This window comes from Pseudopipra pipra, chromosome 26 (assembly GCF_036250125.1).
Source record: "Pseudopipra pipra isolate bDixPip1 chromosome 26, bDixPip1.hap1, whole genome shotgun sequence".
Lineage (NCBI taxonomy): Eukaryota > Metazoa > Chordata > Aves > Passeriformes > Pipridae > Pseudopipra > Pseudopipra pipra.
This window is the reverse complement of record NC_087574.1, coordinates 1,179,612-1,206,759: the sequence shown is the minus strand read 5'-3', so window position 1 is coordinate 1,206,759 and position 27,148 is coordinate 1,179,612. Positions and strand designations below refer to the sequence as shown.

The following is a 27,148-nucleotide window of genomic DNA, read 5'->3' as shown; positions in this document are numbered from 1 at the left end:
CTAGGAGGATGTGTAAAACCTATTTATATCTTTAGGAAAGTCTAAACCTCCCTCTGTTGCTTTCTTTGTTTCCTCAAACCCTCTGTGTGGGACCCCCAACTTTTCCTGGAGGGAAGTTGTCTCAGGCTGATCTAATAAATTTTTTTGGCTATTTCTTTTATCCTTGTTTTTTGCTACCTACATAGAAAGATATTTTCCAGGAATCAGGTTAGTGCCAGGTCTGTACCACACCATGAGAAAACAGCTGAGATTGGAAGGGATCTCTCAATTTAGCCCAACCTCAGGCTCTCTCCCTTTGCCTTTATAACACCATGGATGACATTCACCTCCTTCCCCCCAGTTCCTCACCCACACTGTCCAGGTTCTCAGTGACTTTGAGGTGATTTCCCCTGCTCTGAGTGCCCTTGGGTGGAGATCCTGTTCAGGTGATCTGCAAATATCCAGCAGCTGTGGGCTCATGTATCTCCTGTTCTTTTCCTGCTCTTCTTTCCTGTTCTTGCCCCTTTGTCACTGATATTTGTGGCAGCTGTCACAGAACACATCAAGGCTTCCTTGGTGTTAGAGAGTATGTAACAGCCTGAACTCAGCAGTTGCTCTTGTTAACTCTTCTTCCTTGCTGAGAATGGGCAGTGCTTTCCTGGGTCTTCCCTTCCTGATGGGATTTGAAATAAGTGAGCAAAGGGATCCCTGTGGCCAGTGAGGCTCAGTCTGGTCACTGAACTCTTTCTCCACACATTGAACCAGAGCTCTGGGCTCTTTCTTTTGGGGAGGACAGCAAAGAAGTCCCTGACATCTCTCATTTCCCTCCCCTTCTCTAAAAAACCAGAGACTGACTTAGACCACCCAAAGCATCCCCCATATTACAGAAAATAGGAAGTGAAGAAGCAAACAGCATGAGCAGGGGTCCCGTGGTGCTGCAGGAGGAGCTGAGAGAGCAGCTGGAGGAGCAGCAGGTCACAACACACAGGGACACGAGTCCCAGCCACGTTCTGTGCAACTCTCTGCCCTGGGGGATGCTCCTGAGGGACCTGGGGCAGGAGGGGTTGCAGTGAGTCTGAGCTGAAAGCTGTGTTGCAGTTGGGGGCTGATGGATGGAATGCTGGAATCCTCACAGCCAACAGGATGCAGTGAGGAAGCTGTTTCCAAAATCCAGGGAGAACTCACTGAGTTTGTCTTCTCTTTACAGAGGCAAAGGATTTGATAGCCCAAAACCCTGCCCATTGAGGGTCTGCTGAAAATAAAAGTTGTGGTTCAGCTGGGGCCCTTTCCCTGCCCCAGCTTTGAATTCAGGTTCCCTCAGTCCTGCTCCGTGTCGGGAGCACGTCAGTCCTGTGGGGGGATGGATGGGAGGCTGGAGGAACTCTGGACTTCCAGGATGAGGGGAGGGGGAAATTCCACCCAGCTCTGTTTTTGGGGAAATTCTGCCTGTGTGGCAGGTGAAGTCTGGGAACCTGCCTGAAGATTGATGTGCAGAGATAAACATCTCCCTGCTGTGCTGGGGATCCTTCCATGCAGGTTCCCGGTTGTGCATCCCAGTGATCCAATCACACCAGAATGCTTTGATTTTAATTAAAAGGGGAATTACACTCCCAAGTAGAAAATCCCTGTTATAGTGAACCAGTTCTTCTGATCTCTACAAAAAAGTGAAGAGGGAGAATTGAACAAATAAACGTTATCTTGTCTTTGGGCAGGTGACACTCTGGGTTGACACAGGGTTTGACTTCCCTTGGTGACACCAGTTACTCTTCCATTTTCACCAGTTTTTATGATTTTTCCCTGATATTTTGTTTCCCACATTGGTATATTTGAGTTCCTGTTAACATCCCTATTCAGCCTGTAACTGTATGTCATTAAATGGCATAATTAAGGCTCAGGTTACAGGAGTGACCTTTGGTTTGGAGCCCTAATGGTGAGCTGAACGAGTTGGAGATGTCTGCACTGCTAATAATTTGTGTTTAGAAAGATCCTCATAATAGTATTGACATTTGGGCTACATTGGTGAAATCAGGACTGGGGAGAGATAAACTTAATCAAAATTCCTGTGTGGTGCAGAGGATCCCACTGTGATTTGAGAGGTAACATTTGTGGTTTGTCATCACCTGTCTATTTTAATAAAGTCCTGCTTGTGCTTAAAACTTTGATTTTAGCCAGGTGAACGTGGCTGTCCAGGGGAATCTCTGCTGGAGTCACTTGTGGCAGTTCTGTTTGAAGAGGAACTAATTGCTTTGGTTCAGGAATGTTCTGCCACCTGACTCAGAGCCTGCTCTCAATGTTGCCCATTCAGTGGCAACCGCACGTTGCAGCAGGTGGCCAGTGCTGTCCTCGCTGTTCAGGTGTTGTTAGAGACCGAGCAGGGCGTGTCCAGTGCTGAGCATGGCTGGGTAAAGCTTGGGAATGTCAGGTGTCTCTGGGAGCCTGTTGGGCCCAGAGCTGGCATTTTTGCTAGGAAAATCTTAGGACCTGAGGGATCATCTGAAGCTGTGCCAGGGCAGAGTCAGATCAGATCTCAGGGAAAGGTCCTTCCCCCAGAGGGTGGTTGGCACTGACCAGGCTCCCCAGGGCAGTGGGCACGGCCCCAAGGCTGCCAGAGCTCCAGGAGGGTTTGGACACCGCTCTGAGGGGCAGGGTGGGATTGTTGGGGTGTCTGTGCAGGGCCAGGGGTTGAACTGGATGGTCCTTGTGGGTCCCTTCCAGCTCAGGATATTCTAGGATTCTTTTCCTTTCCATTCCACCCTGAACAGGAAGAGGGTGAAAATCCTCAGAGGTTTCTAAACAGCTTTGTCCACAGCCTGTCCTGCTTCCCCAAAGCCTTCCAGCTGCCACCAGGCTGGTTTGTCCTTTGCTTTCCAAACACTCCCACTGTGGAAGATGGGATTTTGGGTGTGGGGTGTTACAGGCTGAGCCCTCTGCTGTGGCTGAGCCAGCTCATGCAGAGAAGGGGAATGTTTGCGCTTTTCAAGAAGTTCAGATTTTTTTGGGCCGTAGAAGAGAAGCTTCTGATGGATGTAACTCAGTTGTACTTCTAGGAGAGAGATTGGAAATTGCAAGAATCAAAGAATTGTTTAGTTTGGAGAAGACCTCCAAGATTTAGTCCATCTTTAACTGATCCCGACCTTGTCCCGCAGCCCAGAGCACTGAGTGCCACGGCCTGTCCTTCCTTGGACACCTCCAGGGATGGGGACTCCACCACTCCCTGGGCAGCCCCTTCCAGTGCCTGACCACCCTTTCCATGAAGAAATTCCTCCTGATGTCCAACCTGACCCTCCCCTGGCACAGCTGGAGGCCATTCCCTCTCCTCCTGTCCCTTGTTCCCTGGGAGCTGAGCCCAATCCCCCCTCCTGCCAGGGAGTTGTGAAAGCAAGAGTTGTGAGCCTCCTTTTCTCCAGGCTGAGCCCCCCCCGCTCCCTCAGTGGCTCCTCATAGGACTTACAAGAAAACTAGAAGAAAAGAATAGGCCCAGACTATCCATGTGTGTGTTTTGAACACGCCCTGGGACAGAGTCCTCTGCAGAACGATGTCCCTGCTCCTGAGGCTGCTCCCAGGGCTGGCTGTGGGCATGAGCCCTGACTTGCTGTAGCCCTTTGCTGGCCTCGTGCTGGAACACTGGAGCTGTGGGAGCACCAGCCTGTTGGGATTTCCCTGCAGAGCACCCCTCAGCAGTGCAGTGCTCTTTGGTCCAGGGGTGATCATGTTCCCACCACCAACACCCATCGTGACAGGGTTTGACAGGGAGAGCTTTGAACTTACCTGTGTCTCACTCGCCCCTCTGTGAGATTTGTCTTCACTGACAGTAGACATTGTTTATGTTTTTGATGCCTCAACGCTGACTCATGAATTCTGAGCCAGAGCTCTTGATTTCTGCAGTAAATTTTTTATCTGCAGAGAAGCCCAGAAGAATCAGCTTTATTGCTGCTTGTTCAGTGCAGCACTGCTGCTCCCCAGGGTTTGGAGGGATCAGGCTCTGCTCATGGCAATGTCCTCCTGGAACTGCACTGCAGTGAGTGAACAGCCAGAGAGAGAGCAGTGTGTGGGTCATGGGAGTTATGTTGAATTGAGCAGTTATTCAGATTGAAATCAGTTCTTTATGGCTGTAATATCCAGGAGTGAAGGAAACCACAGCAGAGTATCAGTGAGGTAATAAAGTGTTTGTCCTTTAAAGGCAGAATGTGACTGTGAGGTCTGTGCAGCCCTGAGGACTCTGGGATGGGCTGAACTTACGAGGGAGCTGACACAGAGCAGGAACCAGGAGGGAGGTCATTCTGTGTGGGTGACAGACACCTCGCTGTGCCCAAGCTCCTTAAGCTTCTGAGGGTGGAATAAACTGAGCTCAGCTCCTCTTAGTCTGAGCTCAGTGCCATCAGTTTGCTGCTTTTTTGGGTTTTGTTTTTAATGTGCATCTTAGGCACTGCAGGACTCTTGTTGGATAGTTTGCATCCTTAAAGTCAAACTGCAAGAATGGAATCAGAGTTGGAAAAGAATTTTAAGGTTGAGTCCAACCATCAGCCCAGCACTGTTTTTACCTCTAAACTGTGTCCCCAAGTGCCACCTCCACTCGCCTTTTGATCTCTTCCAGGGATGGTGACTCCACCACTGCCCTGGACAGCCTGTGCCAATGCCTGACCACCCTTTCTGTGATTAAATTTTTCCTAATATCTGACCTAAACAACATCCTTGGCACAACACTAAGGCCAGTGTGAGTGTCATCTTCAGCATGGAACAGTTCCCACTAATTATTGTGTTACTTGTTACTTCAGACAATTAATACATTAAGATTTCTAAGGTTTTAGATAAATTTTCTGGAAACAAAACAAAGGGATTTTTATCTTCAAACACAGGGATATCTTGTGTTCCTCCCTTCTCTGGAGCACACGTGAGAGATTTTGTGCAGCAAGGGGATGGAGCAAGAGAAAGGAGAAGGTGGTCCTGAATTCCCTCCCCCTGTGATTAAACACTTGTGTTCAAAGTTAAGATTTTTGTCCAGGTAGATTCCAAATGTGCTGTTTTCCCACAGGCTACAGCAGTGACAGCTTCCTGGGCTGGCCAGTGAGGTGACAGTGACAGGGGCAGTTGTTACTCTGGAGAAGGGCAGGAGATGTTGGTGCTGGGAGGGGCCAGGGTGGCCCAAACCAAGGGAAGCCCATCCTGAGTGCTTTGTGCCTCCACATCTGGCTCATCCAGGGGCAAAGTGAGGAACTGGGACTTTTATTGTGCTAGAAATTGTGTAGGAAGAAATAAATTGAAATACCGAAATACCTACTGGGTCCTAAATGTTGAAAATAAATTTATTTCCTTGTAGCTTTGTTTTTACTCCTTGGTCCTCAATATCAGCTGGAAAATAGAAAGAGGAGCTCTACTGGAAATACAAGGATCTTGACAAAATAAGGTCTAGATTTCTCTTCTGTTTCCTCAGCACTCTGTGACCAGGCAGTGTCCAAACTCCTGAATCCCTTGCATATGTCTTTTAAGTTGGCCAGTAGAGAGCTCCTTTGTCTTCTCCAGGTAACTTCTGTTTTTCTTCCCTGGTTTTGTAATTGGATCCCTCTGCCAACTGGGACTTTGTACTTCTCTGAGGCTTTCCCTGAGCCTGGTGCCCACTATTTAAAACTTGGTGCTGATCCATGATCTCTGCTCTCCCATTCCTGGCTTTTCCAACAGCAGCTTCCAGGGCAAAGGTGCCTGTTGCTGACTGGGGTGTGTCCAGCCTTAGCTGGCAGCAAAGGTATCCTCTGCTTCCCTAGAGGAGAAAATTTAACTGCTAGTGCTCACACACAGTGTTCCAAGTCCTGTTATTGGAATAGAGTCTTTCAGGTCTTTCTATTTACAGGTCGAAGATTTTGGGCTGATTGTTCTTGGAAGTGTTTCTCAGTTTTCTCAATATTTGCCCTATGAACTTGCAGCCAGAACTGGATGTGTGATATGGGATTCCTTAAAGCCCAGTACAGGGGTAAAGATTAGGGTGTTACCACACAATATTCCTGTATTTCTCTTTCAAGAATCAGGTCAGTGTGTCTGAGCTATGTCTGCTTTGCTTGGTGCTCAGGGCATGTGGGGGTGTAAAAAGGAGTGTGTGCAGCCCCTCCCTGCCTGGGGCTGAGCAGCATCCCTGGGACCTGCTCTTGGTGAGAGCTGTGTTATTGCCATGTTTCCCAGGTGATCCCTGGTGCTGTGGGTTATCCCCAGGAGCTGTAACTCAGGTGTCAGTCCTTGTGTGTGGCTGATGCAGGGAGAGCACTGGTGATTGTTTCGTGGGGATTGGTTTTTGTGATTGTTTCTTAGGGATGGTTTTCAGGGATTGTTTTTCCTGGCCCTTGGCATGTCATTGGAACAACTCTGATCAGTCTGTGTCTGAATTTCCCTGAGGAAGGCACTGAGCAGAGCTCAGGCACCTCCCTGCCAGCTCCCCGGGAGGGGGATTCCCTCAGTGCTCCATGGCTGTTCCATCCTCCTCCTCCTTCCTAACCCTGCTCTCTCTCCATTCCAGGCTGCAAGCACGTGAAGGGCATCCTGCTGTACGGGCCCCCAGGCTGTGGGAAGACCCTGATGGCCAGGCAGATTGGGAAGATGCTGAATGCCAGGGAGCCAAAGGTGGTCAACGGGCCCGAGATCCTCAACAAATACGTGGGCGAGTCGGAGGCCAACATCCGCAAACTGTTCGCTGACGCTGAGGAGGAGCAGAGGAGGGTAATGCAGACACAGACACTGGGGGGGTGCTGAGGAGGAGCAGAGGAGGGTAATGCAGACACAGACACTGGGGGGGTGCTGAGGAGGAGCAGAGGAGGGTAATGCAGACATGGACACTGGGGGGGTGCTGAGGAGGAGCAGAGGAGGGTAATGCAGACATGGACACTGGGGGGGTGCCGAGGAGGAGCAGAGGAGGGTAATGCAGACACAGACACTGGGGGGGTGCCAAGGAGGAGCAGAGGAGGGTAATGCAGACATGGACACTGGGGGGGTGCCGAGGAGGAGCAGAGGAGGGTAATGCAGACACAGACACTGGGGGGGTGCCAAGGAGGAGCAGAGGAGGGTAATGCAGACACAGACACTGGGGGGGTGCCAAGGAGGAGCAGAGGAGGGTAATGCAGACATGGACACTGGGGGGGTGCTGTGCCATGGGAGGCAGCCGGTCTGGAATCACCAAGTTCCTGCATTACAGACTGAGTCACTGCCTGGCTTGGGGTTCCAGTTGTTCCTTGCCAGTCGTGGAATGTTAGTGTTGTACAACCGAGTTGTGAAAACAGGCTCAGTACCTGGAAAGGCAGCTGAGTTCTGGCCAGCATGGCCAGTCTTCAAATTCCATGCACACTTATTTGGAAGTAATACAAGTGCCCATCCTGCTGTGCTTTGGGTTGTGTGGTGTCACCTGCTCCAAAACCCCTTAAAAATGGGATTGCAGATTTTTTGCTGGTTTTAGTTTCTCTTTTTTTTTGGTGGGAGAGACATAACTAATCTGTTTCGATTTTTGCTCCTAAGTTCAGGTGGCACATAACATAGGATGAATTCCAGATAAGCTTCCAAGGTATCAGGTTTTTGGGTTCCAGGCAGACTGGTATATTATAGTCCTTGAAGTGCTATAATCAATACATGGTTCATTTTTCTCAGCAGAAAACTAATGGATGACAGTAATGTCTCAAAACTAGAGAGCTTGAAACTGGAAGTGGAGATAAATATTCTGTTTTTCCAAACTTGTTTTTTTACCCATTACTGTAGCTGGCTATCCAAACACAGTCTTTAGTTTCAAGGTGTAAATGCTTATTTCACATGTACTGTGGTGATTTTTCTCTGTTGTGAATCACTTAATCTTGATGGATTTTCTGATAAATTAACATGTCAGGCAAGTCACGGTTAAGTACAGGGGAGTCTTTTCAGAAGTCATTAGCAAAGGATCCTTTAATTTTATTCACGCTCACAAGACACAGATTTTGGTGGTGGCTTGAAATTATGTAATTTCTTCTGCAAAAAGTTTATTAGTCAGTCAGTCAGTCAGTCAGCTTTGTGTGGTAACCCAGAGCCACGTGAGCAATCTCCTCTGTGGTTGTTGCAGTATCTCTGAGAGCTCTTTCCCTTTGCAATAACACACCTGTTAAAATCCCCTGGATATTGGCCGGAGGGGATGGGGCCGATGACAGGCCGGGAGATTAGAAAGGTCTCCGAAAGGTTGGGACTGTAATGAGCGTGTCTGGGGCACATTGCCAGGGCCAGCACATTCACCCACTGTTAACATGGGCTGCCCTGGCCACAAAAGATGTTTTACAGGTGGAAGGGAAGAAGCTTCATAACACGGTCACAAAAAGTATCCTGTTCTCTTACCAGCTGCAACTGCCTCACCTCTGGGTGAACCTGGAAGCAGCAGTTCTGGGCCTGACTGGCAGGGACTGACTGGGCTCCTTAAAAATACTGAGAACAAAGCTGCTCTGGCAAGCTGTGTATTTACTAACTTCAGTCCAGCCTGGGGTATTCCCACACTGGTGCAGCCCTCCCTCCTCGGACATGCCTTGTTCTCCATCTCTCTCAGAGGGTTTCCCCAGCTACTGAGTGCTGGGACCTTTTGTTTTCCAGCTTTGGGCTTGGCATTGCTTGTCCAGTTTAGTGCTCTTCCTTGAAAGCAGTGTCAGCTGTGAAATCCTAAGTTTGGGCAAAGCCCACCACCCACCCTGGTTTGGAGATGGGCAGGATGGGAAGGGTCAGACACACCCACAGATGCCGGGGGATGCCAAACACACACGGAGGTGTCAGTGTTGTTCCTGTGTGGCTGAGCTTGCCGGGAGGGCCCTGTTGTGTTGGTGTCGCTCTCGGTGTGAGTGGTGACACTCCTGACACATCTCTCCCACAGCTGGGAGCCAACAGTGGGGTGCACATCATCATCTTCGACGAGATCGACGCCATCTGCAAGCAGAGGGGCAGCATGGCTGGCAGCACCGGCGTGCACGACACCGTGGTGAACCAGCTGCTCTCCAAGATCGACGGCGTGGAGCAGCTCAACAACATCCTGGTCATCGGTAGGACGGTCCTCCCTCTGCCTGGGGGCTGCTGGAGCCCCACTGGGGTTCTCCTCCTTGCAGCTGAGTTACTGCTGCTGGTGTTGGGCCTGGCTGGGCTGATCCAAAGGGAGTGGCTGCTGTGGGAGCAGCAGGTTTGAAGGGAGGTGGTGCTGTGACATCAGATCGCTGCTTTCAGCAATTCCTCCTGTAGCTTTTCATAAGGAGTGTTTCATAGTCTAAGAAAACCTGCAAGGATTGATGTACATTGGTGTCTTGGCCTGTGAAGGAGGGGGGGCTGTTCCAGCTGTGCTGGCTGGTTGTCCTGCTGCAGGAGCCCTGGATAATCCCAAGGGGAGATGCAGCCACCAGCATGGGTTTGAGCCCTGACTCTCCCTCACCCAACACTCAATGGGTGTCTTCTGTCTGTTTTCTTGAGGCTCTTTGAGGTACCTCCATAGCTCTGTGGGCTGTACCAGGGGGTGGAGACCCACTTATTAAGCTCAGATAACACTTGTTTTGTTTTTAACTTTGAATTTAGGAATGACCAACAGACCTGACCTGATTGATGAGGCTCTGCTGAGGCCAGGGAGGCTGGAGGTGAAGATGGAGATCGGTAAGGACACTGCAGATCTAATTCCTAAGCTCCATGTACCTACAGTAGGTACAAATTGCAAATACAGATCATAATGGGAACAGCTGACCAGGGTGGCTCAGGTGCTGAACCTCATGCAGCTCCCTCCAGAATATTTTGGACCATTTTGGACTTTCCTACTGGTACACCTGATCTCAGTCTCTGTCCAGCAGAACGGGCAGGTCTGGGTAGGCAGGATTGTGAATCTCTTGCGTGAATGAAAGGAGCCAAATCATGGCACCAGATCATTCCTGGGTGGAAGTTGTGGAGCTGTTGAACTGGCAGAGCAGGCAGGAAAAGTGTGTGAGCAGTTCTGGGCTTGAGGAAGTGCAGAGCATTTCATCTGCGTGAAGTGACAGTGGTGACTTCCACTGCAGGAACTGCAGACTTTATCCAGCACTTGCTGTGGCTTCTGGAATCAGCAGGTCTGGATTTCCAGCAGAACTCAAGGTGAGCCAAAAGCTCTGTTTGCCATTTCATCTGGTGACTGAAAAAGAGCTGTCTGACCTTTGTAACTGCACACATCTGCCTCAGGCTGTGCAGATTAAATTGGGGAATATCTGATAATGTAGGCTTTTTAAGAAATTAAGGCCAGATCATCTTAGATTCATGAAAACAAGCCACTGACTTTGCATTTGAGATCAGTGTGATCACTGAAGATCGTGGTGAAGTCTAAAGAGGGCCTGGCCTTGGGGGCTCAGTGCTGAGGTGACAGTTCAGTGCAGAAAGTTTGAGTAGAGAACAGCCTGGAACTGATGAAAAGCTCAGTGATCCTGTTTTGCAGTGAAAAACTCAAACTGGTCAAAATCTGTGTTTTAAGTTAGAGATTGAAAATGCAGTTTCAGATGTGGAGTTTGGAATAGCTCCTAAAACATTTCCACCAGTCCTGCACAGACACACAGATGTCACAACATCCTGTCTGTGTTCTGAGCTGGGCATTGGTGCTGTAAAAACACTCAAACTGTAGCAAGTGAAAAACCAGAACAGGCAAAGTCATGAGTATTAACGTGTTTTGTTTCTTTTCAATTGCAGAAAATTAGTTGAAAATGTCCATATAACCCTAAAAACCCTATGGTGTCATACCAGAGTGGCAGGTGAAATTGGAACTGTCAGTCTCATACTTACAAACAAGTAAATGCCCAGCAGTTATTAGGGAGTGCAGGTGAGGTGGGTTGTACTGCAGGTGCAGGACCTGCATCTTTGGTTGACAAAAGTGAATTAAATTCAATAAACTCCAGGGACTGAGCCAGGCATCCCTGGAATAAATGATCAGGTGACAAGGACTGAACAGTGCTGGGGACTGTGCACATTTTAAAATGTCTTTCCACATCCCCTCAGCACAAACTAATCAGTGCAAATATCAAGTCCTTGGAGCAAAGGCTGGGAAGGAAGAATGGAAGGTGAGCTGAGAAGAGTGGGGCTTTGTCAGGATGATGTACCAGACTGACTGGTTATGATTTCATTTAAGAAAAGGTTTTTCTGTATCTTCCATTATCTGTGTTTCAGAAAGTACTTGCTAAGTGGCTAAGTGGGGAACGATCACTTCAGTTGAAGAAAAGGAACATTTTATAAGAACAATATGGACCAGGTGAAGAGGGAAATCAAGGCCCTGGATTTTAGGAGAGCAGACTTTCAGTTGATTCAGTAATTAGTGGATGGGACCCTCTGGGAAAGGACACTCAGGGATAAAGGAACAGAACAGACTTTACAAGAGCCTGTAGTGACAGGAAAGGAGCAGTGATTTGTAATGGACAGAGGGCAGGGTTAGATGGGATGTTGGGAAGGAATCCTTCCCTGGGAGGGTGGGGAAGCCCTGGCACAGGTTGCCCAGAGAAGCTGTGGCTGCCCCTGGATCCCTGGAAGTGTCCAAGGGCAGGTTGGACGGGGCTTGGAGCAACCTGGGCTGGTGGAAGGTGTCCCTGCCCATGGCAAGGGTGGCACTGGATGAGCTTTAAGGTCCTTTCCAACCCAAACCATTCCATGGTAATTGCAAGGTGGGAGCAGGATTAAGGAATGCCAAGGGAATGGGCACACTGTGTAAGGTGAATTCCTTGTGTGGAAGTGTGAGAGCAATAACTTGGAGGAGCCCTGAGGAAAGAGAGTAAACTTTTCCCCCTGGTTTGGTTTCACGCTGGTCAGGTTTGTGGTTGAAGGTTCTCCAAGGAAAAGCATGATCAGATATTGTGACTGAGTGTGGATTGCTCATGGTGAGAAGGGGCCTCTGGAGGGACACTGAGGAGAGGGGCAGGGTTGTTTGCTGTGCTGAGGTGTTGGTGTGTGCTCTGTTACAATGCCAGGCTTGCCGGATGAGAAGGGCCGGTTCCAGATCCTGCACATCCACACGGTGAGGATGAGGGAGCACCAGCTGCTGGCTGAGGATGTGGACATCGCAGAGCTGGCAGTGGAGACCAAGAACTTCAGTGGTGCTGAGCTGGAAGGTTTGGTTCGAGCTGCTCAGTCCACTGCCATGAACAGACACATCAAGGTCAGTCCTGTCATCTATCTCTGGGGCAAAAAAAGGGAAAATAGTTATGTTTGGAATCTTGAATGTTCAGTAAAATCAGTTCTTGATCAGTAAAAATCTGCTCAGCCTTGAATGTGAGGAAAGCAAATCACATCTTGATTGAAGTGAGTGAGAAATCATTTGGTGGTTAAACATTTATATCTCCTGGGAGTGCTCTTCCTACAGGAAAAAAGACTCTTTCTGCTAATTATTCTTGTATAACCATAGCACTTGAAAAGTTATTGTTTCCTGTAGCAAAAAACTGCAAACATCAACACTTTCTCATTTTCTTGTGCTCTGTCTAAAAAGAAAAATAATCAGCACCTCTGGACGGATTTTCATCCCTTTGCAGGCAAAACATTTTCCTTGAATAATTAATTTTGCTGGTAGTTGATGTCTTCTCAGTGCTTGAGTTTTGGGTGAGTCTGGGGACTGCTGGTGTTTTGATACATTCCCTGTTGTGCCAGGATGTCATGTGGGAGAAGGGAAGATGGCCTTGTGCAAATGGGAAAGAGCAGTCCCTTCCTTTGGGTTGGGTTGTGATTGACATCCCAGTAACATATGGATTTGTATTCCACATGGGAAGCAGCCACGCTTTGTTTTGCTTTTCAAACACTTTGACATAGTATTTTTGGATAATATTATTTATTCTGAAGATGTTTTCAGCCAAATGATGCACTAAGGTACTTTATTCTCTCCTACATGTACTGAAAATTTAAAATATACATCATAGGCCTGACCTAGTTTTCAGAAGCACCTGTGAGAAGTGAGAGACAAATGGAAAATGAAGGGGCATTTGATCAGGGTCTTCTGAATCATTTAAAGTCTTCTGATTATCTCTCAAAGTGTGAAAAATTAAATCACAGAACTCATGGAAGGCCGGGGAGGTAAGAGCTCCCCTGGTTTTAAGCATTCAAACAACTTCAGGAATATGTTAAAAGTGTTTCAAGCACCTTCACTTCCCTCTGCAAAGCCCTAAAGTGATCACCTGTACTAAAGATCCCTTGGCTGATATATTTGGCATCCTGTGTTTCTGCTTGGTGGGTGTTTTTGGGAGAAGGGACTCCTTTCAGCCATTCTCTGGTTGTAGGTGTGTGTTTGACACAGAGGGTTTGGCCAGGCTGGATTCTGTGGCTGCTCTTTAGGGGCTGCATTTGCTGCCCTACAGGACAAGCATCATGTCATTATTTTTATTATTATTATTCTTTCCTTCCCATGCCCAAGTGTACTGTGTGTTCTTGTGGGTCATCCTGGCCAGAGGGGGTCTGAGACACATCTTTGAGGGTTAAACTTATTTTAGGCCTTAGGCAAAGGTGGTGGAGGTGGCTCTGCCTTCCAGGAAACCCCTTGAAAGCCCAAATGTTCACTTCCTGAACCATCAGATCATGTAGGGCTGTTACACTCCCGGGGGAAGCAGGAGGTGTTACAAGATTCACAGAACTTCCTTTTTTCCAAGGAGTCACATGGAAAAGGTGAGGGGCAGTAGGTACATCCTGGGGAGATTCCAATGGGACACACAAGGAAAGGTTTTCAGAATGAGAACCATCAGCCTTTGGAATGATCTCCCCTGGCAAGTGGTGGATTCTCCAGCATTGGAGACTTTTGAGATTTAGCTGGGCCATCCTGTCTTGACTGTGCTTCTGCCAAGATGATCCTTGAGGCCCTTTCCAACCTGGGATTCTGTGGATGAATCCATGTAATTCCTGAGTGCTGCCCAAAGCTCTTCACAGCTATGGCTCCAGTGATTCCCCAGCTGGAATCCCTCCCTTGGTTTTAGTGGAGCATTCCTGCTAATATGCTTAAAGGGAAAACTAAAAGTTTGAGGGCATTCAACTCTGCCCCGACACAACATTATTACAGGTCTCAGACAAAGCAGAATCAAGGCCAAGGATTGCCATGGGGGGGGGAATGATTATCAATGTCAAATCCTGAAGGATTCTCCAAAGTCTGTTACTGCTCAGCTGGTTGATCATTCCCTACTCATTTAACAGGAGAATGGAGTATCCAGTTTGCTGCACCTAAAGCCTTCCCAGGACAATAAGAACACAGTGAAGCAGTGCATGGCCCCTCCTGCTGTGAGCCCCCAGTGCCCAGCAGTTCCTTGCTGACATTGTGGGGCTGGATGTGGCTCTGGGAGCTGAGCTTTGCTCCAGCAGGGCTGGGTCTGTGCAGGGAAGGTGAGGAGGGGTCTGTGTGGTCCTGCTGCTCCTCAGTGCCTTTGCTTGCCTTTTTAGGCCAGCAATAAAGTGGAAGTGGACATGGAGAAGGCTGAGAGCCTCCGTGTGACCAGGGGAGACTTCTTTGCATCCCTGGAGAACGACATCAAACCGGTGAGTGGGAATGTGTGAGTCCTGGGACAGCCCCCCAGTGCAGCTCATGGTGGGGAGAGCAGATTCCTGCTGGGATCAGACAGGCAGTGGTGCCCCAGGGCTGACAGTGCCCTGTTTGGAGGGGTGACAGAAGGGTGACAGAGCCTCTGAGGCTCTGTTTGTGCCTGTTGCTGCTGGAGAGTCATAAAAAATAAAAGAACACATAAAGAACAACACAGGATTTCTTCTCCTTGCCATATGTACTCTCTCCCCTTTAGGCCTCTTTCAGTTCCTGGGTGACAGCTTTAATATGGGCTGCAGGAAGAGGTTTAAGCCTCATTTTTGAGAATTGTCTTCGCACAGTGTGAAGTCAGAACCCACTGGCAACTTGCACTGACTAGAGTTGGTTGTGAGGGCGTATGAAAAGACGTTTCTAAACGTGCCTGGTCTGCACCTGTGTTCAGCTGGAATGCTCTGAGTCACCAGTGGGTCTGACTGTCTCACTTCAGCATCTTCCAGGGCCTTGGCCCTGGTCATTTTGGTGATGCTTAATTGTTTCATGGGTTTTCTGATGTGATGCAGCACTTTTTGGTAAAAGAAATGTTCCTTCTTTTATCCAGGCATTTGGAACCAACCAGGAGGACTATGCCAGCTACATCATGAACGGGATCATCAAGTGGGGGGACCCTGTGACGAGGGTGTTGGACGATGGGGAGCTGCTGGTTCAGCAGACGAAGAACAGCGACCGCACTCCCCTGGTCAGCGTGCTCCTGGAAGGTACAGCCGGGGGCAGATCCATGGAAGATCCCCGAGGGACTCCTCTAAACTGCTGCTGTCACCTGCCCACCTGGGTGCTTGTTCCCTCCTGTGCCGGGATGTGTAGGAAACACATGGGGAAGAGATGGAATGGGGCTCTTTCAGTTTGCTTGGCTGAAGTTGCTTCAGATGTTAAAACTGGCTCCTCAGCTGGAGGAAATTTAGGTCAGAAATTGGACTTGATCTCAGAGGTCTTTTCCAACCTAGTTGATTCTGTGATTCTGTGTGAAATCCTGTGTTTGGAACAAGGGAGAAGAAGTGTACCCAGTTAATAATCAAAATGCACCAGTTAATAACCAAAATGTACCAATTAATGACCAAAATGTACCAGTTCATAACCTGCTCGTGCCTGTTTTACAGTGGAGGTGTCTCTGGCTGAGTCAGTTGTCTAAATTCTCTTTGAAGTCACTAGAGAGCTCATCAGTGTAATTAGCTGAGTTCCAACAGCCAGATTTAGGTGTCTCTGTCAGCCAGAGGTGGATTTCCCTTTATCCAGATTGTTAGTGACTATGGAGAGTTTCCAGGTGCTGGGAACTGGTTCCAGTATCTGCATTACAGGTGTTGGAGTAGAATTTGGTGTTTAGCTCTTCCCTCTTTATTTTCCTGAAAGGTGGATGACCACTGTTGCTTAGTGGAACTAACCCTGAGTAGACCCCCTGGATAATTCTGTGTGTTTGTGACCAGCACGTGTCCTGTGTGCAATTCCTTCTGGCCCCTCAAATTAATCTGTGTTGGCTGCATGGATTCAGATGTCTTTGGTCTCTGAATTATCCTGGTGTGAGTTCAGGCCAAAATCAAATTGTCTTTGTCACTATTTCCCTGGTGTTCCTGCTGCTGACTTGTTTGCCACAATACCAGCAGCAATCATGTTTAGAAAAGGGACATAAACACAGTTCAAGAAGTTTCTCCAAAACACAAACTCACTGATTTTGGTGCAGTGGCCAGTCCTACAAAAAATGTAATGTCCTCTTATGGTTTTATGGCAAATCAGTCTGCATGTGCTTAAATAGTTCTATTAATTGCCATTGTCTGGAGGATTGGATTGGATTGGATTGGATTGGATTGGCCCAGGAGTCTGTGTGTTCCTTCTGCAAGTAGAAGGAGAGATCGTTTCAAACTGCAGATACCTCTGGATGGGATTAAAAAGTATCATCCACACTGAGCATTGCCAGAGCTGCTTTCTCCCTTGTTTATTCATTGCTTGTCCTTTGTCTCAGGTCCCCCTCACAGTGGGAAAACTGCTCTAGCAGCAAAAATAGCTGAAGAATCCAACTTCCCCTTTATCAAGATCTGTTCTCCAGATAAGATGATTGGGTTTTCTGAAACAGCCAAGTGCCAGGCCATGAAGAAGGTAAGTACAGGTCCTGCTCTCTGCCTGATCACAGCCCAATTCTGGGTTCTCTCAGGGAGGGAAAGGTGTGATGGTGTTTTCTGCTCTCTCTGGGTCCAAAATTCCTGTGCATATATTTATTTATAAAATTGAGTGAATCATAAAATTGTAGAATGGTTTGGGTTGAAGGGGACCTTAAAGCTCATCCAGTGCCACCCCCTGCCATGGGCAGGGACACCTTCCACCAGCCCAGGTTACTCCAAGCCCCGTCCAGCCTGGCCTTGGACACTTCCAGGGATCCAGGGGCAGCCACAGCTTCTCTGGGCAACCTGTGCCAGGGCCTCCCCACCCTCACAGGGAAGAATTTCTTCCCAATATCCCATCTAAATCTACTCTCCTACAGCTTAAAGCCATTCCCCCTTGTCCTGTCACTCCAGGACCTTGCAATAATGTTTTTGTGGCACTGGGTGTCTCAGGGAACGTTTCAGGCTCTGTCCCAGCTGGATCTGGTGTGATCCTGGCTGACAGTGGAGCAGAACAGACCTGGGATGAGCAGCTCTGGAGCTCTCTCTGTGAGGGCAGGAACAGCTTAGGGTGCACTTGGAGAGAATAGATCCTGCCTGAATGAGACTGAGAACAGATTTGAGGTGGTAGCCCATAGTTAAACAAGAATTCTAACAACCTGGGGAGCAGGGGAATGTGAACAAGTTGAACATTTTCATTTACTGAACCAGGTCAGCACTCACTCTTCAGGCTGAGTGACACTGAATGAAGCCTTGAGTGGAATGTAACTGTCATGGTTTGAGATAGTCCCGAAATCCAATTCCCTAGCTCCATTCCCCCCTCCCACATCTCAACCTAATGTGAGATGGGTTTTTCCAGACAAAACACACCAGACTCAAAGTGGGGGAAAGGGAATATATTACAATGACTGTACAAATAAATATAACATCACATTATACACATGATCACAACTATCTCTACCATGACATATGTATTTACAATGGACCAGATCTCTTCTCCCCTCCAAATAGAAGTCCAGGAGGGAAAGAAGGACAGATCTCTTCCAGTCCTTAAGCAGCAGCTCTTCTTCTGTCCTCCATGCAGCAGTAACTGGGTTGTTGTAGCTGGATCTCTTTTCCATACACACAAGGGGGTCTCCAAGCCCCTCGGCTCTCCTTCGGTCCAAGCGAAGGCCTCACCTGTGGGCTGCCAGCAGGGACCAGACTCGCGTCACCACAGGCATATCACGAAATGCAGGGGCATCTTCGTGAAAGTCCCTTCCTCAGGGGATTCAAATTCCCGTTTGCAGAGCTCCGTGCTCTGCCTCTCAGGCTGCCACCGCGGCAGCAGTGCAAGGGGGGGGAGAACCAAGGTCAACTCCCCCTGCATTCCATCTGGCCGTCCTGGTCCAGCTCCAGGACGTCTTTTGAGCTTCTCAGCTCCTCTCTCTCTGTGCTGTAGCACTCCAAGGCTCTTTCAAGTAAGAGTCCATCATCTTCCTCCTTCCAGGAGGTCTCAAAGGAGTTTTGGGGGATCTGGTACAGTCTCTTACCCCAAACTCTGTCTCTCAGCTGCTAGTTCTTCTCCTCCCTTTCCAGGAGTCTTCTCTGCGGTGCTGCATGTTGTTTCTGCTGCTTCTTCAGTTCAGGTCTTATCTCCTGGCTCTCTGCCACCTTCTCCGGCCAGTGTCGGCTGCTGCTCTGCGCCCATGGAGAGAACATCTCCCGACATAACTACAGGCACCTAGCCCAGCTTTATGCTGTTCCAGGTCCCTGCAGCCCCCCAGCCAGGGGCTGGGAGGGGGCCAGAGGCCCCAAGGGGCACAGAGCCCCTACCTCGTGGCTCACAACATGGCCACCTCTTCTCAACAACCAAAAAACTACAACTCTTCTCTTCCGGTCTGGTTGTGATATGTTTACATTTCTGCAGGAGCGCCCATTGGGCAGAACTTCAAAACTTCAGGGGTTTCCACCCCTTGGGGTCTACCACTTTTCAGCCTCTGGGGAAAACAAGGTTCAAACCACTACAGTAACTCAGATCAGTTTGATGCAGAGCTGTGGAGATTCTAAGGGAGGGAAGGTGCATAAGAGAAGCAACGTGCTCATAACTGGGGGCCCGGTTTGTGACTTAGATTCCAAAAGGAGCCTTCTGGATTTCACTGGAGTCAGGGTTTGCTGGAGGCTGGGCTGCAGCACCACTGCTGTCCTTAGTGCTGCCTCCTGCTGCCATCCCAAGCTGGGCAGGACACTGCTGCTCCAGAAAGGGCATGTGGAGCCTCAGTCCATGCCCACGTCTGTCCCTTCTCCCTGCAGAGTAACCAACATGCAGCCTGAGGAGAAAAGCTCCATAATTGTGGTACAGTTGTGGGGGACCTTTGTATGAATTATATTATCAGTGTTGCCCCAGCTCCAAAAAGCAGTGATGGTGCTGGTTTGTCCCTTGCTTACAATGAACCTCAGAGCAGCTGCTTTCTGCAGAGGTGGGGTAAAGGAACAGAACAGCTCTGCCTCTGGGGAGCTGGCAGTGCTTTATTGAATGCAGGCAGAGCCTGCTCTCTGGGTTCTTCTTTTTCATTCTCAGTTTATTCCTCTCAATGCTGCCATATTTACTGAAGCCACACCAGCAGGTCTGGCCATGGCTGTTGTAGTTCTGTTGCTGAGTTTAACACTGAGGCATTTTGCTGGTTGCAGATCTTTGATGATGCCTACAAGTCCCAGCTCAGCTGTGTGGTCGTGGATGACATCGAGCGCCTTCTGGGTGAGTCAGGGAGGGAGAGCTGTGCTGGCTGCTGCAGGAATGCTGGCAGATTTGCCATATTGAAACACTGCAAACTGGAGGTGGTCTGGAACCATTTCCTTTGGGAGCACTGGGCTGGTTTTGATATGGTGAAGTGGCTTAGATGTGCATCTGCTTCGTGGGCATTAAAGTGCGTTTTTCCTTTCAGATTATGTCCCCATTGGACCTCGGTTCTCCAATCTGGTCTTGCAAGCCCTGCTTGTGCTGCTGAAGAAGGCCCCCCCTCAGGTAAGGCAGAGTGAGATGCCCTGTTCCTGTAGGAACTGGGACAGGGGGAGCTCTGTGTGTGCTGAGAGCTGCTGTGCTGCCAGTGGTACGAGTGCCTTTGTCTCTGAGTCAGTCATGTTAATCCCAGCCTGCTGCTCTTCATTCACTTGGACATTTCTGGGATAACCACAAAGGATTCAACTTGAAATATCTAATTACTGAGGGCTGAATCTTCTGCAGTCAGTCCTAAAAATACTGACTAAGGAAACCCATGTAAGCTTCACCATGTAAAGCTGAAACATTCCAGCTGCCTGTTATCTGAGGAGCTGTTTGGGCCAGACCAACCCCTGGCTCAGCCACGTGCTCCCTCCCTGTTTATAAATTGATTTCTCTGTGATCTGTGATTGTGGTTGTCAGGGGTTTTATTTGTTCTTAACTTGAAATTATCAGGTGTTAATTACAGTGGTTGGGGAAGTGCCTCTCATGCTGGTCCTGTTTGCACTTTGTGCCTCGATGAGATTTAAGAACATCCCAAGTGCTGAGGGTTCTGCAGCTCACCCTGAAGGAGACAGGCAGGCAGGGCCTCCTTTCGTTTGCCATTTCCCTGTTGTTCAATGGATCTCTGCTCTGTGTGTGAGAGAAACTGCATGAATAAATAACATTGTAATAGGAACACCTTGAAAGTTGGTGTCAGGAAAAAGCAGCAAAACTCAGCCTGGATGAAGTCAAATTTTTGTCATGTTTAATATCTTGGCACAGCAACCTGTGTGTGAGCGTTGTTTTCATTAGAGAGATTGGTGAAAAGACCTTTCAAATACAGGACTTTGAACTAAACTGTAGTGCCACAGGCCCTGAGTTCCCTGTGTGACTGTCAGCCTGGGAGAACAAAGATCTTCCCAGTGAGCTTTCTAGGCCACGTGAAGTCTGTGACATAACAGAATCCAAGTTTTATCACATGGTTGGAACAGAGCAGCTGCCTGTGTGCAACAGCACAGCCATTTCTGATCCCAGAATCTCATGGAATCATTGACCTATTGCTGGGTGTTCCACAGTGCCAGGGCGTGATTGTTCCCATAAATCAGTGGGGAAAATAGGACTTGATTTGGTTCAGTTTTGGAAGGAATTTAAAATGTTAAATTGTCCATTTGACCATGGTGAGTGTGTGTTGCTGCTGAGCTGCTCTTTGGTTGGCACCTGGGGCTCCCAGGAGCAGGACACGGGGCTGGAGCTCACAGATACTTGCCAAGTTTGTGCATGTTGCAGAGATTTGTTCTCAGCAGGGTTTGAAGTGCCCTGGGGGCTGGGAGACTCTGCCTTGACAGCCAATATTATGGTGACTTAAGCCATAAATTGTTGGAGGGTAGAGAGCGAGTTTGCTGAGGAAGTGTCACTGTTTGATTGATCATGTGGGGGGTTTGGTTTTTTTTTTTCTAAGTGTCCAGAGTTGGCTCTGTGGGAATCAGGGCCGGGGTGAGCTGGGCCCTTTGGGCTGCCCCAGCTCTGCAGTGCTGCTGGCAGGGTGTGTTTGGTGTAAGTTCCCTGGGATAGCCATGGCATGTGGGCGTCTTTTGCACTGAAGAAAACAAAACTGTGTATAAGAGGTAGAGTTGTGCAGGAAAAAGCCTTTTCTGCTGTGACTGTTTACTGTGAAAGAGGTTGAATTTGGACATGGAGAGTCTTGGGGGATTTGAGCTCAAGTGAGGAACTCACGAGAGGGATAATCCTGAGGGTTAATCAACACCCCAAGTCCCCTCTGAGATGGTGAGTTCCCTTGGGGAGCAGTTTATTTGGAATGAATGGCTGTTTCAGGGGTTTGCTGTAATTTGAGAGGCAGGTAAAAACTTTAAATGCAAGGGCAGCATCAGTGCTGGTCCATGAGGTCAAACCACCACACATTTCTGTGGGACTGGGATCATGGTTCCTTGTGAAAATGGAGTGTCCTGGCACATGCCGGGCATGTCCCTGTGCTGAGAGAAATCCATGGCAGGTGCTGGGGAGACAATACCTGTTCCCCACTGCTGTCAGTGGGGTCTTCAGTGTTTCTGGATTTCAAAGGTTCCTGGAATGGTTTGGGTTGGAAGGGACCTTAAAGCCCACCCATTCCAACCCCCTGCCATGGGCAGGGACACCTTCCACCAGCCCAGGTTGCCCAAGCCCTGTCCAGCCCGGCCTTGGACACTTCCAGGGATGGGGCAGCCACAGCTTCTCTGGGCAACCTGTGCCAGGGCCTCCCCACCCTCACCTTCCCAATATCCCATCTAACCCTGCCCTCTGGCAGTTTGAAGCCATTCCCCCTTGTCCTGTCCCTCCAGGACCTTGTCCAACGTCCCTCTCCAGCTCTCCTGTGGGTTGGAAGAGCCTGGAGCCAGGATGGAAGCAGTGGGAGCCCCACAGGGAATGGGTGGGAGCGGGGGCGGCTGCAGCTGCTCCATCCCTGTGGCCCAGATCAGGAATTCACTGGGGTGTCACAGCACTTGCAGGGATAGACTTGATGTGCAAACAGCTCCCTGCAATCACTGTGTGGAAGACAAGCATTTCTGGGATGAAATGTTGTTAATTATGCATCGAAGGGTGTGTGTCTGTTGAATTGGTGTATGAGAGCTGCCTCCCAGGCTCCCCTCTTCCTGGTGAGGCTGGATTATTGGAACGTGGTGTGGGAAGGGCAAACACTTGAAGGTTCTGGTTTTCTTTTGAGACTAAACACTTTAGACTTTAAATAAACTAGAAACCTCTCTGAGCTTGCTTTAAATTCCCAGTCACAGCTCCTGCTTGTGGTTCCACTCAGCAGTGTTAAATAGTGGTATCTGTTACTGCTGGTTCAAGGGGACTGAAAACCATTGCATTTTGTTTAGCATCTTTTTTTAAACCAATTAAAAATCTTTTCTAAACTGGCTTGAAGAGAAGAAAATAAACCATGTTCTCTTGGGCCTTTAATTCAATGAATTTTCCCTGTGTTGTGCAGGGGAAGGGACTGGGGGATGGAAAGGCTGAAAAGGGCTGTCTCAGCAGGGAGCCAGGCGGGAGAAAAGCACTTCCCTGAGAACGGAGCAGAGGCAGCTCCCGGAGCCGGGGCTGCTTCATCTACATGAGAGTCACACAGGGCCTGGAGACGCTCCCCAGCCCCACAGAGCGTTCACATGTGCTTCCCTGCTGCTTCCCAACAATTGGATCTCAGGGGCAGCACCAGCAGCATCCCCGTGGAGCGGGACACACAGTCTGGGCAGGGCTAGGGAATGTCTGCCTGAGTCAGGTGCTCTCAGAGGGAGACCCACTCACTTCTGGGGATGCCCTTCCACTGCTCCTGAGCCCCCAGCTCCTTCCCTTAAAGGGAGACCCACTCCTGGGGCTGCCCTTTCACTGCTCCCAGCCTCTTTCCTTGCTGGGACGCTGGAGGCTTTTGTTGATTTATGAAAGTAAAGGGGGGAATAATCTCCCAGTTTGATCTAATCCCAGATACATCCCTGATTCCACATCCCTTGGTGTGAATTGGAAGCCACTCCAGTCATCAGTAATGTTCCCTTTATACTCATAAACCTGGGGAATGGTGTTTTCTCCCCTTCCATGTGAGGAGTTGCTGAGGCCCCAAACCCAGGGATGAAGGTGCACAAGGAGCAGCTGGGGGGTGACAGAGCCATCATGTCACCAGTGCCTGGTCCCAGCACAGCTCGGGCTCCCTCACTGCCCTTCCCTGGGGCTGCCTGGATTTGCTGAAATTCCATAACTGGAGACTCCACTGCCATGTTGAGGCTCCAGTTGCTTGGAGCAGAGTCTGTGTGAGCCTCGTGTTCTGGTTTCCCTCGGGCTGTTGGGCAGTGATGAACAGAGTTTTGTGTCATGAAGTTGAAATATAGAACTTGTATAGAATCACAGTCATAAAATGTCCTGAATTGGGAGGGACCCCAAGGATCATCAAGGCCAACTCCAGGACACCCCAACGATCCCACCCTGTCCCTCAGAGCTCTGGCAGCCTTGGGGAGCCTGGTCAGTGCCCAACGACCCTCTAGTTTGGCCCTGGAACTGTCCCTTTGTCTCTGAGCATCAGCCAAACTACCCAACAGCAAAAGAGGAGGATCCATGGCCAGCCAGGCCCCTCCCAGCCCATGGGCTCCCTGAGATGGAAAAGGAACTGATCCCATCTGATGGTCCCAGCAGCTCCATCCATCAGCCAGGCATGATCAGTGTCTGAACCCTGTGTGGGGAAATGCAGATTGCACTGGAAAGGCCTCTGCAGGAGCAGGGAACAGCAGTGGATTTGTACTGGCAGTTGATGTTTTCCACTCACTGCTCATTATTTATAAACCCTGATATTGCTCAGGCTGACTTAGGGTTGCTGTGTGAAGAGTGGATTGGGACCTGGGGGCTGCCAGAGTGGGACTGTCCTGTACATCCCACTGCAGTGGGAACTCAGGGACTCACAGCAGTCTCTGCTCCAAAGCCTGAGCTGGAAATCCATTGGAACTGTCTGTGCGGGGACAGAGAATTCCCTGTACCCACAGGTTCCTAAAGACAGGCTGTTCGCCCGAGAAGTCATTTGTAATTCAGCTTTTGGGAGTGGGAGTTTGCGGAGGCTTTTAAATTTAATGAGGATCCAACTATTTATAATGCTGGATTCAGAAGGAGCAGTGAGGTGGCAAAGCTGTGAGTGTGGTGGGGCTTCTGTGCACCCTAATTTTGGGACCCTGTTGGTGCCATTACTCCGAGATCTGATCCTGCCCTTGTGTGGTTGGTATTGGCTCCTTCAATTGCCGACAGATTTAATCCTGTTAATTTTATTTGAAGTGGGTTTTTTAACAGCCAGTTTCTCAGCTGTAGCTTGCTGAAGCTTCCCCGGGCTGGTTGCTCTCTTGTTCCTTTCCTGACACTTGTTCCCTGGGCAGGGCCGGAAGCTGCTGATCATCGGCACCACGAGCCGCAAGGACGTCCTGCAGGAGATGGAGATGCTGAATGCCTTCAGCACCACCATCCATGTGCCCAACATTGCAACGGGGGAGCAGCTCATGGAGGCCTTGGAGGTGAGGAACAGTTCAGGGGTAACAAACAAGCTCAACATTTGCTGGAAATGAGGGATTTTGGCTCTTGGTAACATTGTGCTGCTCGACACTGTGTCATAACAGCAGTTCTAAGGCTTCTCCAAATGACTTTTTCATCATTAAATTAAGGTACAGTTAGAGAACCGTAGGTCTGGCAGAAAGGTTTGTGGTGTGGATTGAAAGATTCCGAGGGCAGGGAAGTGGGTAATGGATATAATTGGGACAGTTAAGCTCAGTGTGCCCGGAGGGTGCCGAGCTCCCAGGAGCTGGAACAGCATCCACTGAGGGTGTTTGGTGCCGAGGAGATTATCTGTTCCTTAGAGATTCCTGCCCTTAATGGCTCCTTATTCTGTGCCAAAGTGGGAATTTGGTGAGTGCTGAAGGTTGTTCAAATAAACTGAACAGGCAAATCTTTCCTGCCAACTGGCAAACTTGTCCCACTGAAGGTGTCACCGAAGCCTGAGACACACAGATGCTCCTGCAGCAGGTTTGGAAACTCCCTGTGGCTTGAACCACTGTGTCCTTGTAGTCTCTGATCTGGAGAAAACCTGGAATGCAGTGTAAAAGCACAGCACCAACTGTTGGGTATGGGATGTTATGGAAAGAACCCTTATGGAATAAAAGAATCTCAGTGTTTTGCCTTGTCTAGTTATATTGCAGCAAATTTTCCTTCTGAGCCTCCCATTCCCTTTCTCCTGAGGTAGGTACCATTTTTCCTATTGTTAGTCTTCTGTTGCTGACTTTTTCCTGAATTCTTCCCCCCCAGCTCCTGGGTAACTTCAAAGACAAGGAGCGCAGCACCATTGCACAGAATGTCAAAGGGAAACCTGTCTGGATCGGGATCAAGAAGCTGCTGATGCTGATAGAAATGTCATTACAGGTAGGGATGTTTTGGGGCAGGAAGGACTGGGGTCTTAGAGGGGTCCTGGAGGTTCCCCCTTCTCTGCAGACTCCTCTTCAGTTGTGGTGGGAGCCTTTGCACTGGTTTAATTGGGAATAGAGCTGCAGTGAGGAGACATTTTCAGAACAAAGGAATCACCAGGTCTTGGTCCTCAGAGATCTTTAAATCCCCTCTGTGCCCATGGGCTGTTCAGAGCTGCACTTCAGAGCAGAGCATCTGCTGCAGGAGGGGTTGGATTAACTCACCTTTTATGGAATTTCTGCTCTCCACCCAGCAGATAGCAATCACCTGGGGTTTTTTGAGAAGAAGGTGCCTGTGCAGGTGTATGTGCTCTTTCCCTGAAGAAGATAAATCTGTCAGACTGTTCAGCTGCTCTCCTCTTTATTTTCCACTTTCAGCACTTTAAAGAAAATAATTGCAGAGGATAGAAATATGCAGCTCTGAGCCCTCCCCCGCACATCCCCCGCCTGGAGCCACCAGCCCTCGGTGCTCCAGCTGCCACAGGGGGAGGTGCAGCCCTAATCCCCCCCTGACAGCCCAGGGCCCCCCCCCCCCCCCCCCTCCCATCAAATGGGTTTAGTGCAGCTGAGTGAACTGTCCTCAGATCTTCCTCGCAGAGGCAGAGCAGAAGGGAAGAGGCATGTGGTTCCCAGCAGATAAGTCATGTCACCCTCTGTTCACTGCTCCCAATTCTGTTAAAACTTGCTCAGTGCTGAGGATCTGCTCTGACTGGATGTCACCTCAGGGAATAAAGTCATTTATCTAGATTACTTTTTCCTCTTCTTCCTTGGCTTTTAATTCCATACCTACAGGCAAGTCAGTAAGTCATTGCTCACATGTATTAAGTGTGTTTGAGGGGTGCTGGCCTTGGGGGGCTGCCGGGCTCTGCCCCATCCCCTGAGCCCTGACAATGGAGCCCTTCTTCTGCCACAGGACGTGTTCTGGTGCTGGTTTGACCTTCAGTGCCGGTTGTTTTCAAAGCTGAAGGAGAAGGTTCTGTAAATCATGGGCAGTTCTGAACTGGGAGGTGGGTGGGAATGCTGACCCCAGCCCTGTTCCCAGCCTGGCCCCGTGGCTGCACTCTCTGCCTGCTCTGCTCTGCTCTGCTCTGCTCTGCTCGAGCCCTGAGGGCACTTTGGGTGCCACAGTATCAGAAGGATATAAAGGTATTAGAGGGTGTCCAAAAGAGGGACACAGGATGGTGAAAGGTCTGGAGGGGCCGTGCAAGGAGTGTCTGAGGTCACTTGGCTCGTTGAGGTGGAGAAGAGCAGACTGAGGTCAGACCTCACTGGGATCTGCAGCTCCTCCCAAGGGGTCTGGAGGGGCAGCTCTGAACTCTGCTCTCTGTGAGCAGGGATAGGACCCAGGGAACGGCTGGAGCTGTGTCAGGGAGGTTTAGGTTGGATCTCAGGAAAAGGTTCTTCCCCCAGAGGGTGGTTGGCACTGCCCAGGCTCCCCAGGGCAGTGGGCACAGCCCCAAGGCTGCCAGAGCTCCAGGAGGGTTTGGACAACACTCTGAGGGACAGGGTGGGATTGTTGGGGTGTCTGTGCAGGGCCAGGGGTTGGACTGGATGGTCCTTGGGGGTCCCTCCCAGCTCAGGATACTCTGTGATTCTGTGACCTGTGTTGTCCATAGTGCTGCCC

General features: G+C 49.6%; 1 protein-coding gene across 3 annotated transcripts in view; it reads left to right on the top strand.

Annotated features, from left to right (window-relative positions):
* NSF (N-ethylmaleimide sensitive factor, vesicle fusing ATPase) overlaps positions 1-27,148 on the top strand; it is a 68,707-nt gene that overhangs the window by 36,036 nt on the left and 5,523 nt on the right. For all 3 annotated transcript variants that reach the window (XM_064636833.1, XM_064636834.1, XM_064636835.1), the window contains 11 exons: positions 6,482-6,681; positions 8,831-8,996; positions 9,517-9,591; positions 11,907-12,094; positions 14,347-14,442; positions 15,042-15,198; positions 16,455-16,588; positions 19,261-19,327; positions 19,515-19,594; positions 24,451-24,585; positions 25,370-25,483. In XM_064636833.1, coding sequence (XP_064492903.1) covers positions 6,482-6,681; positions 8,831-8,996; positions 9,517-9,591; positions 11,907-12,094; positions 14,347-14,442; positions 15,042-15,198; positions 16,455-16,588; positions 19,261-19,327; positions 19,515-19,594; positions 24,451-24,585; positions 25,370-25,483 — 1,412 coding nt within the window. The remainder of the gene's footprint in view (positions 1-6,481; positions 6,682-8,830; positions 8,997-9,516; positions 9,592-11,906; positions 12,095-14,346; positions 14,443-15,041; positions 15,199-16,454; positions 16,589-19,260; positions 19,328-19,514; positions 19,595-24,450; positions 24,586-25,369; positions 25,484-27,148) is intronic.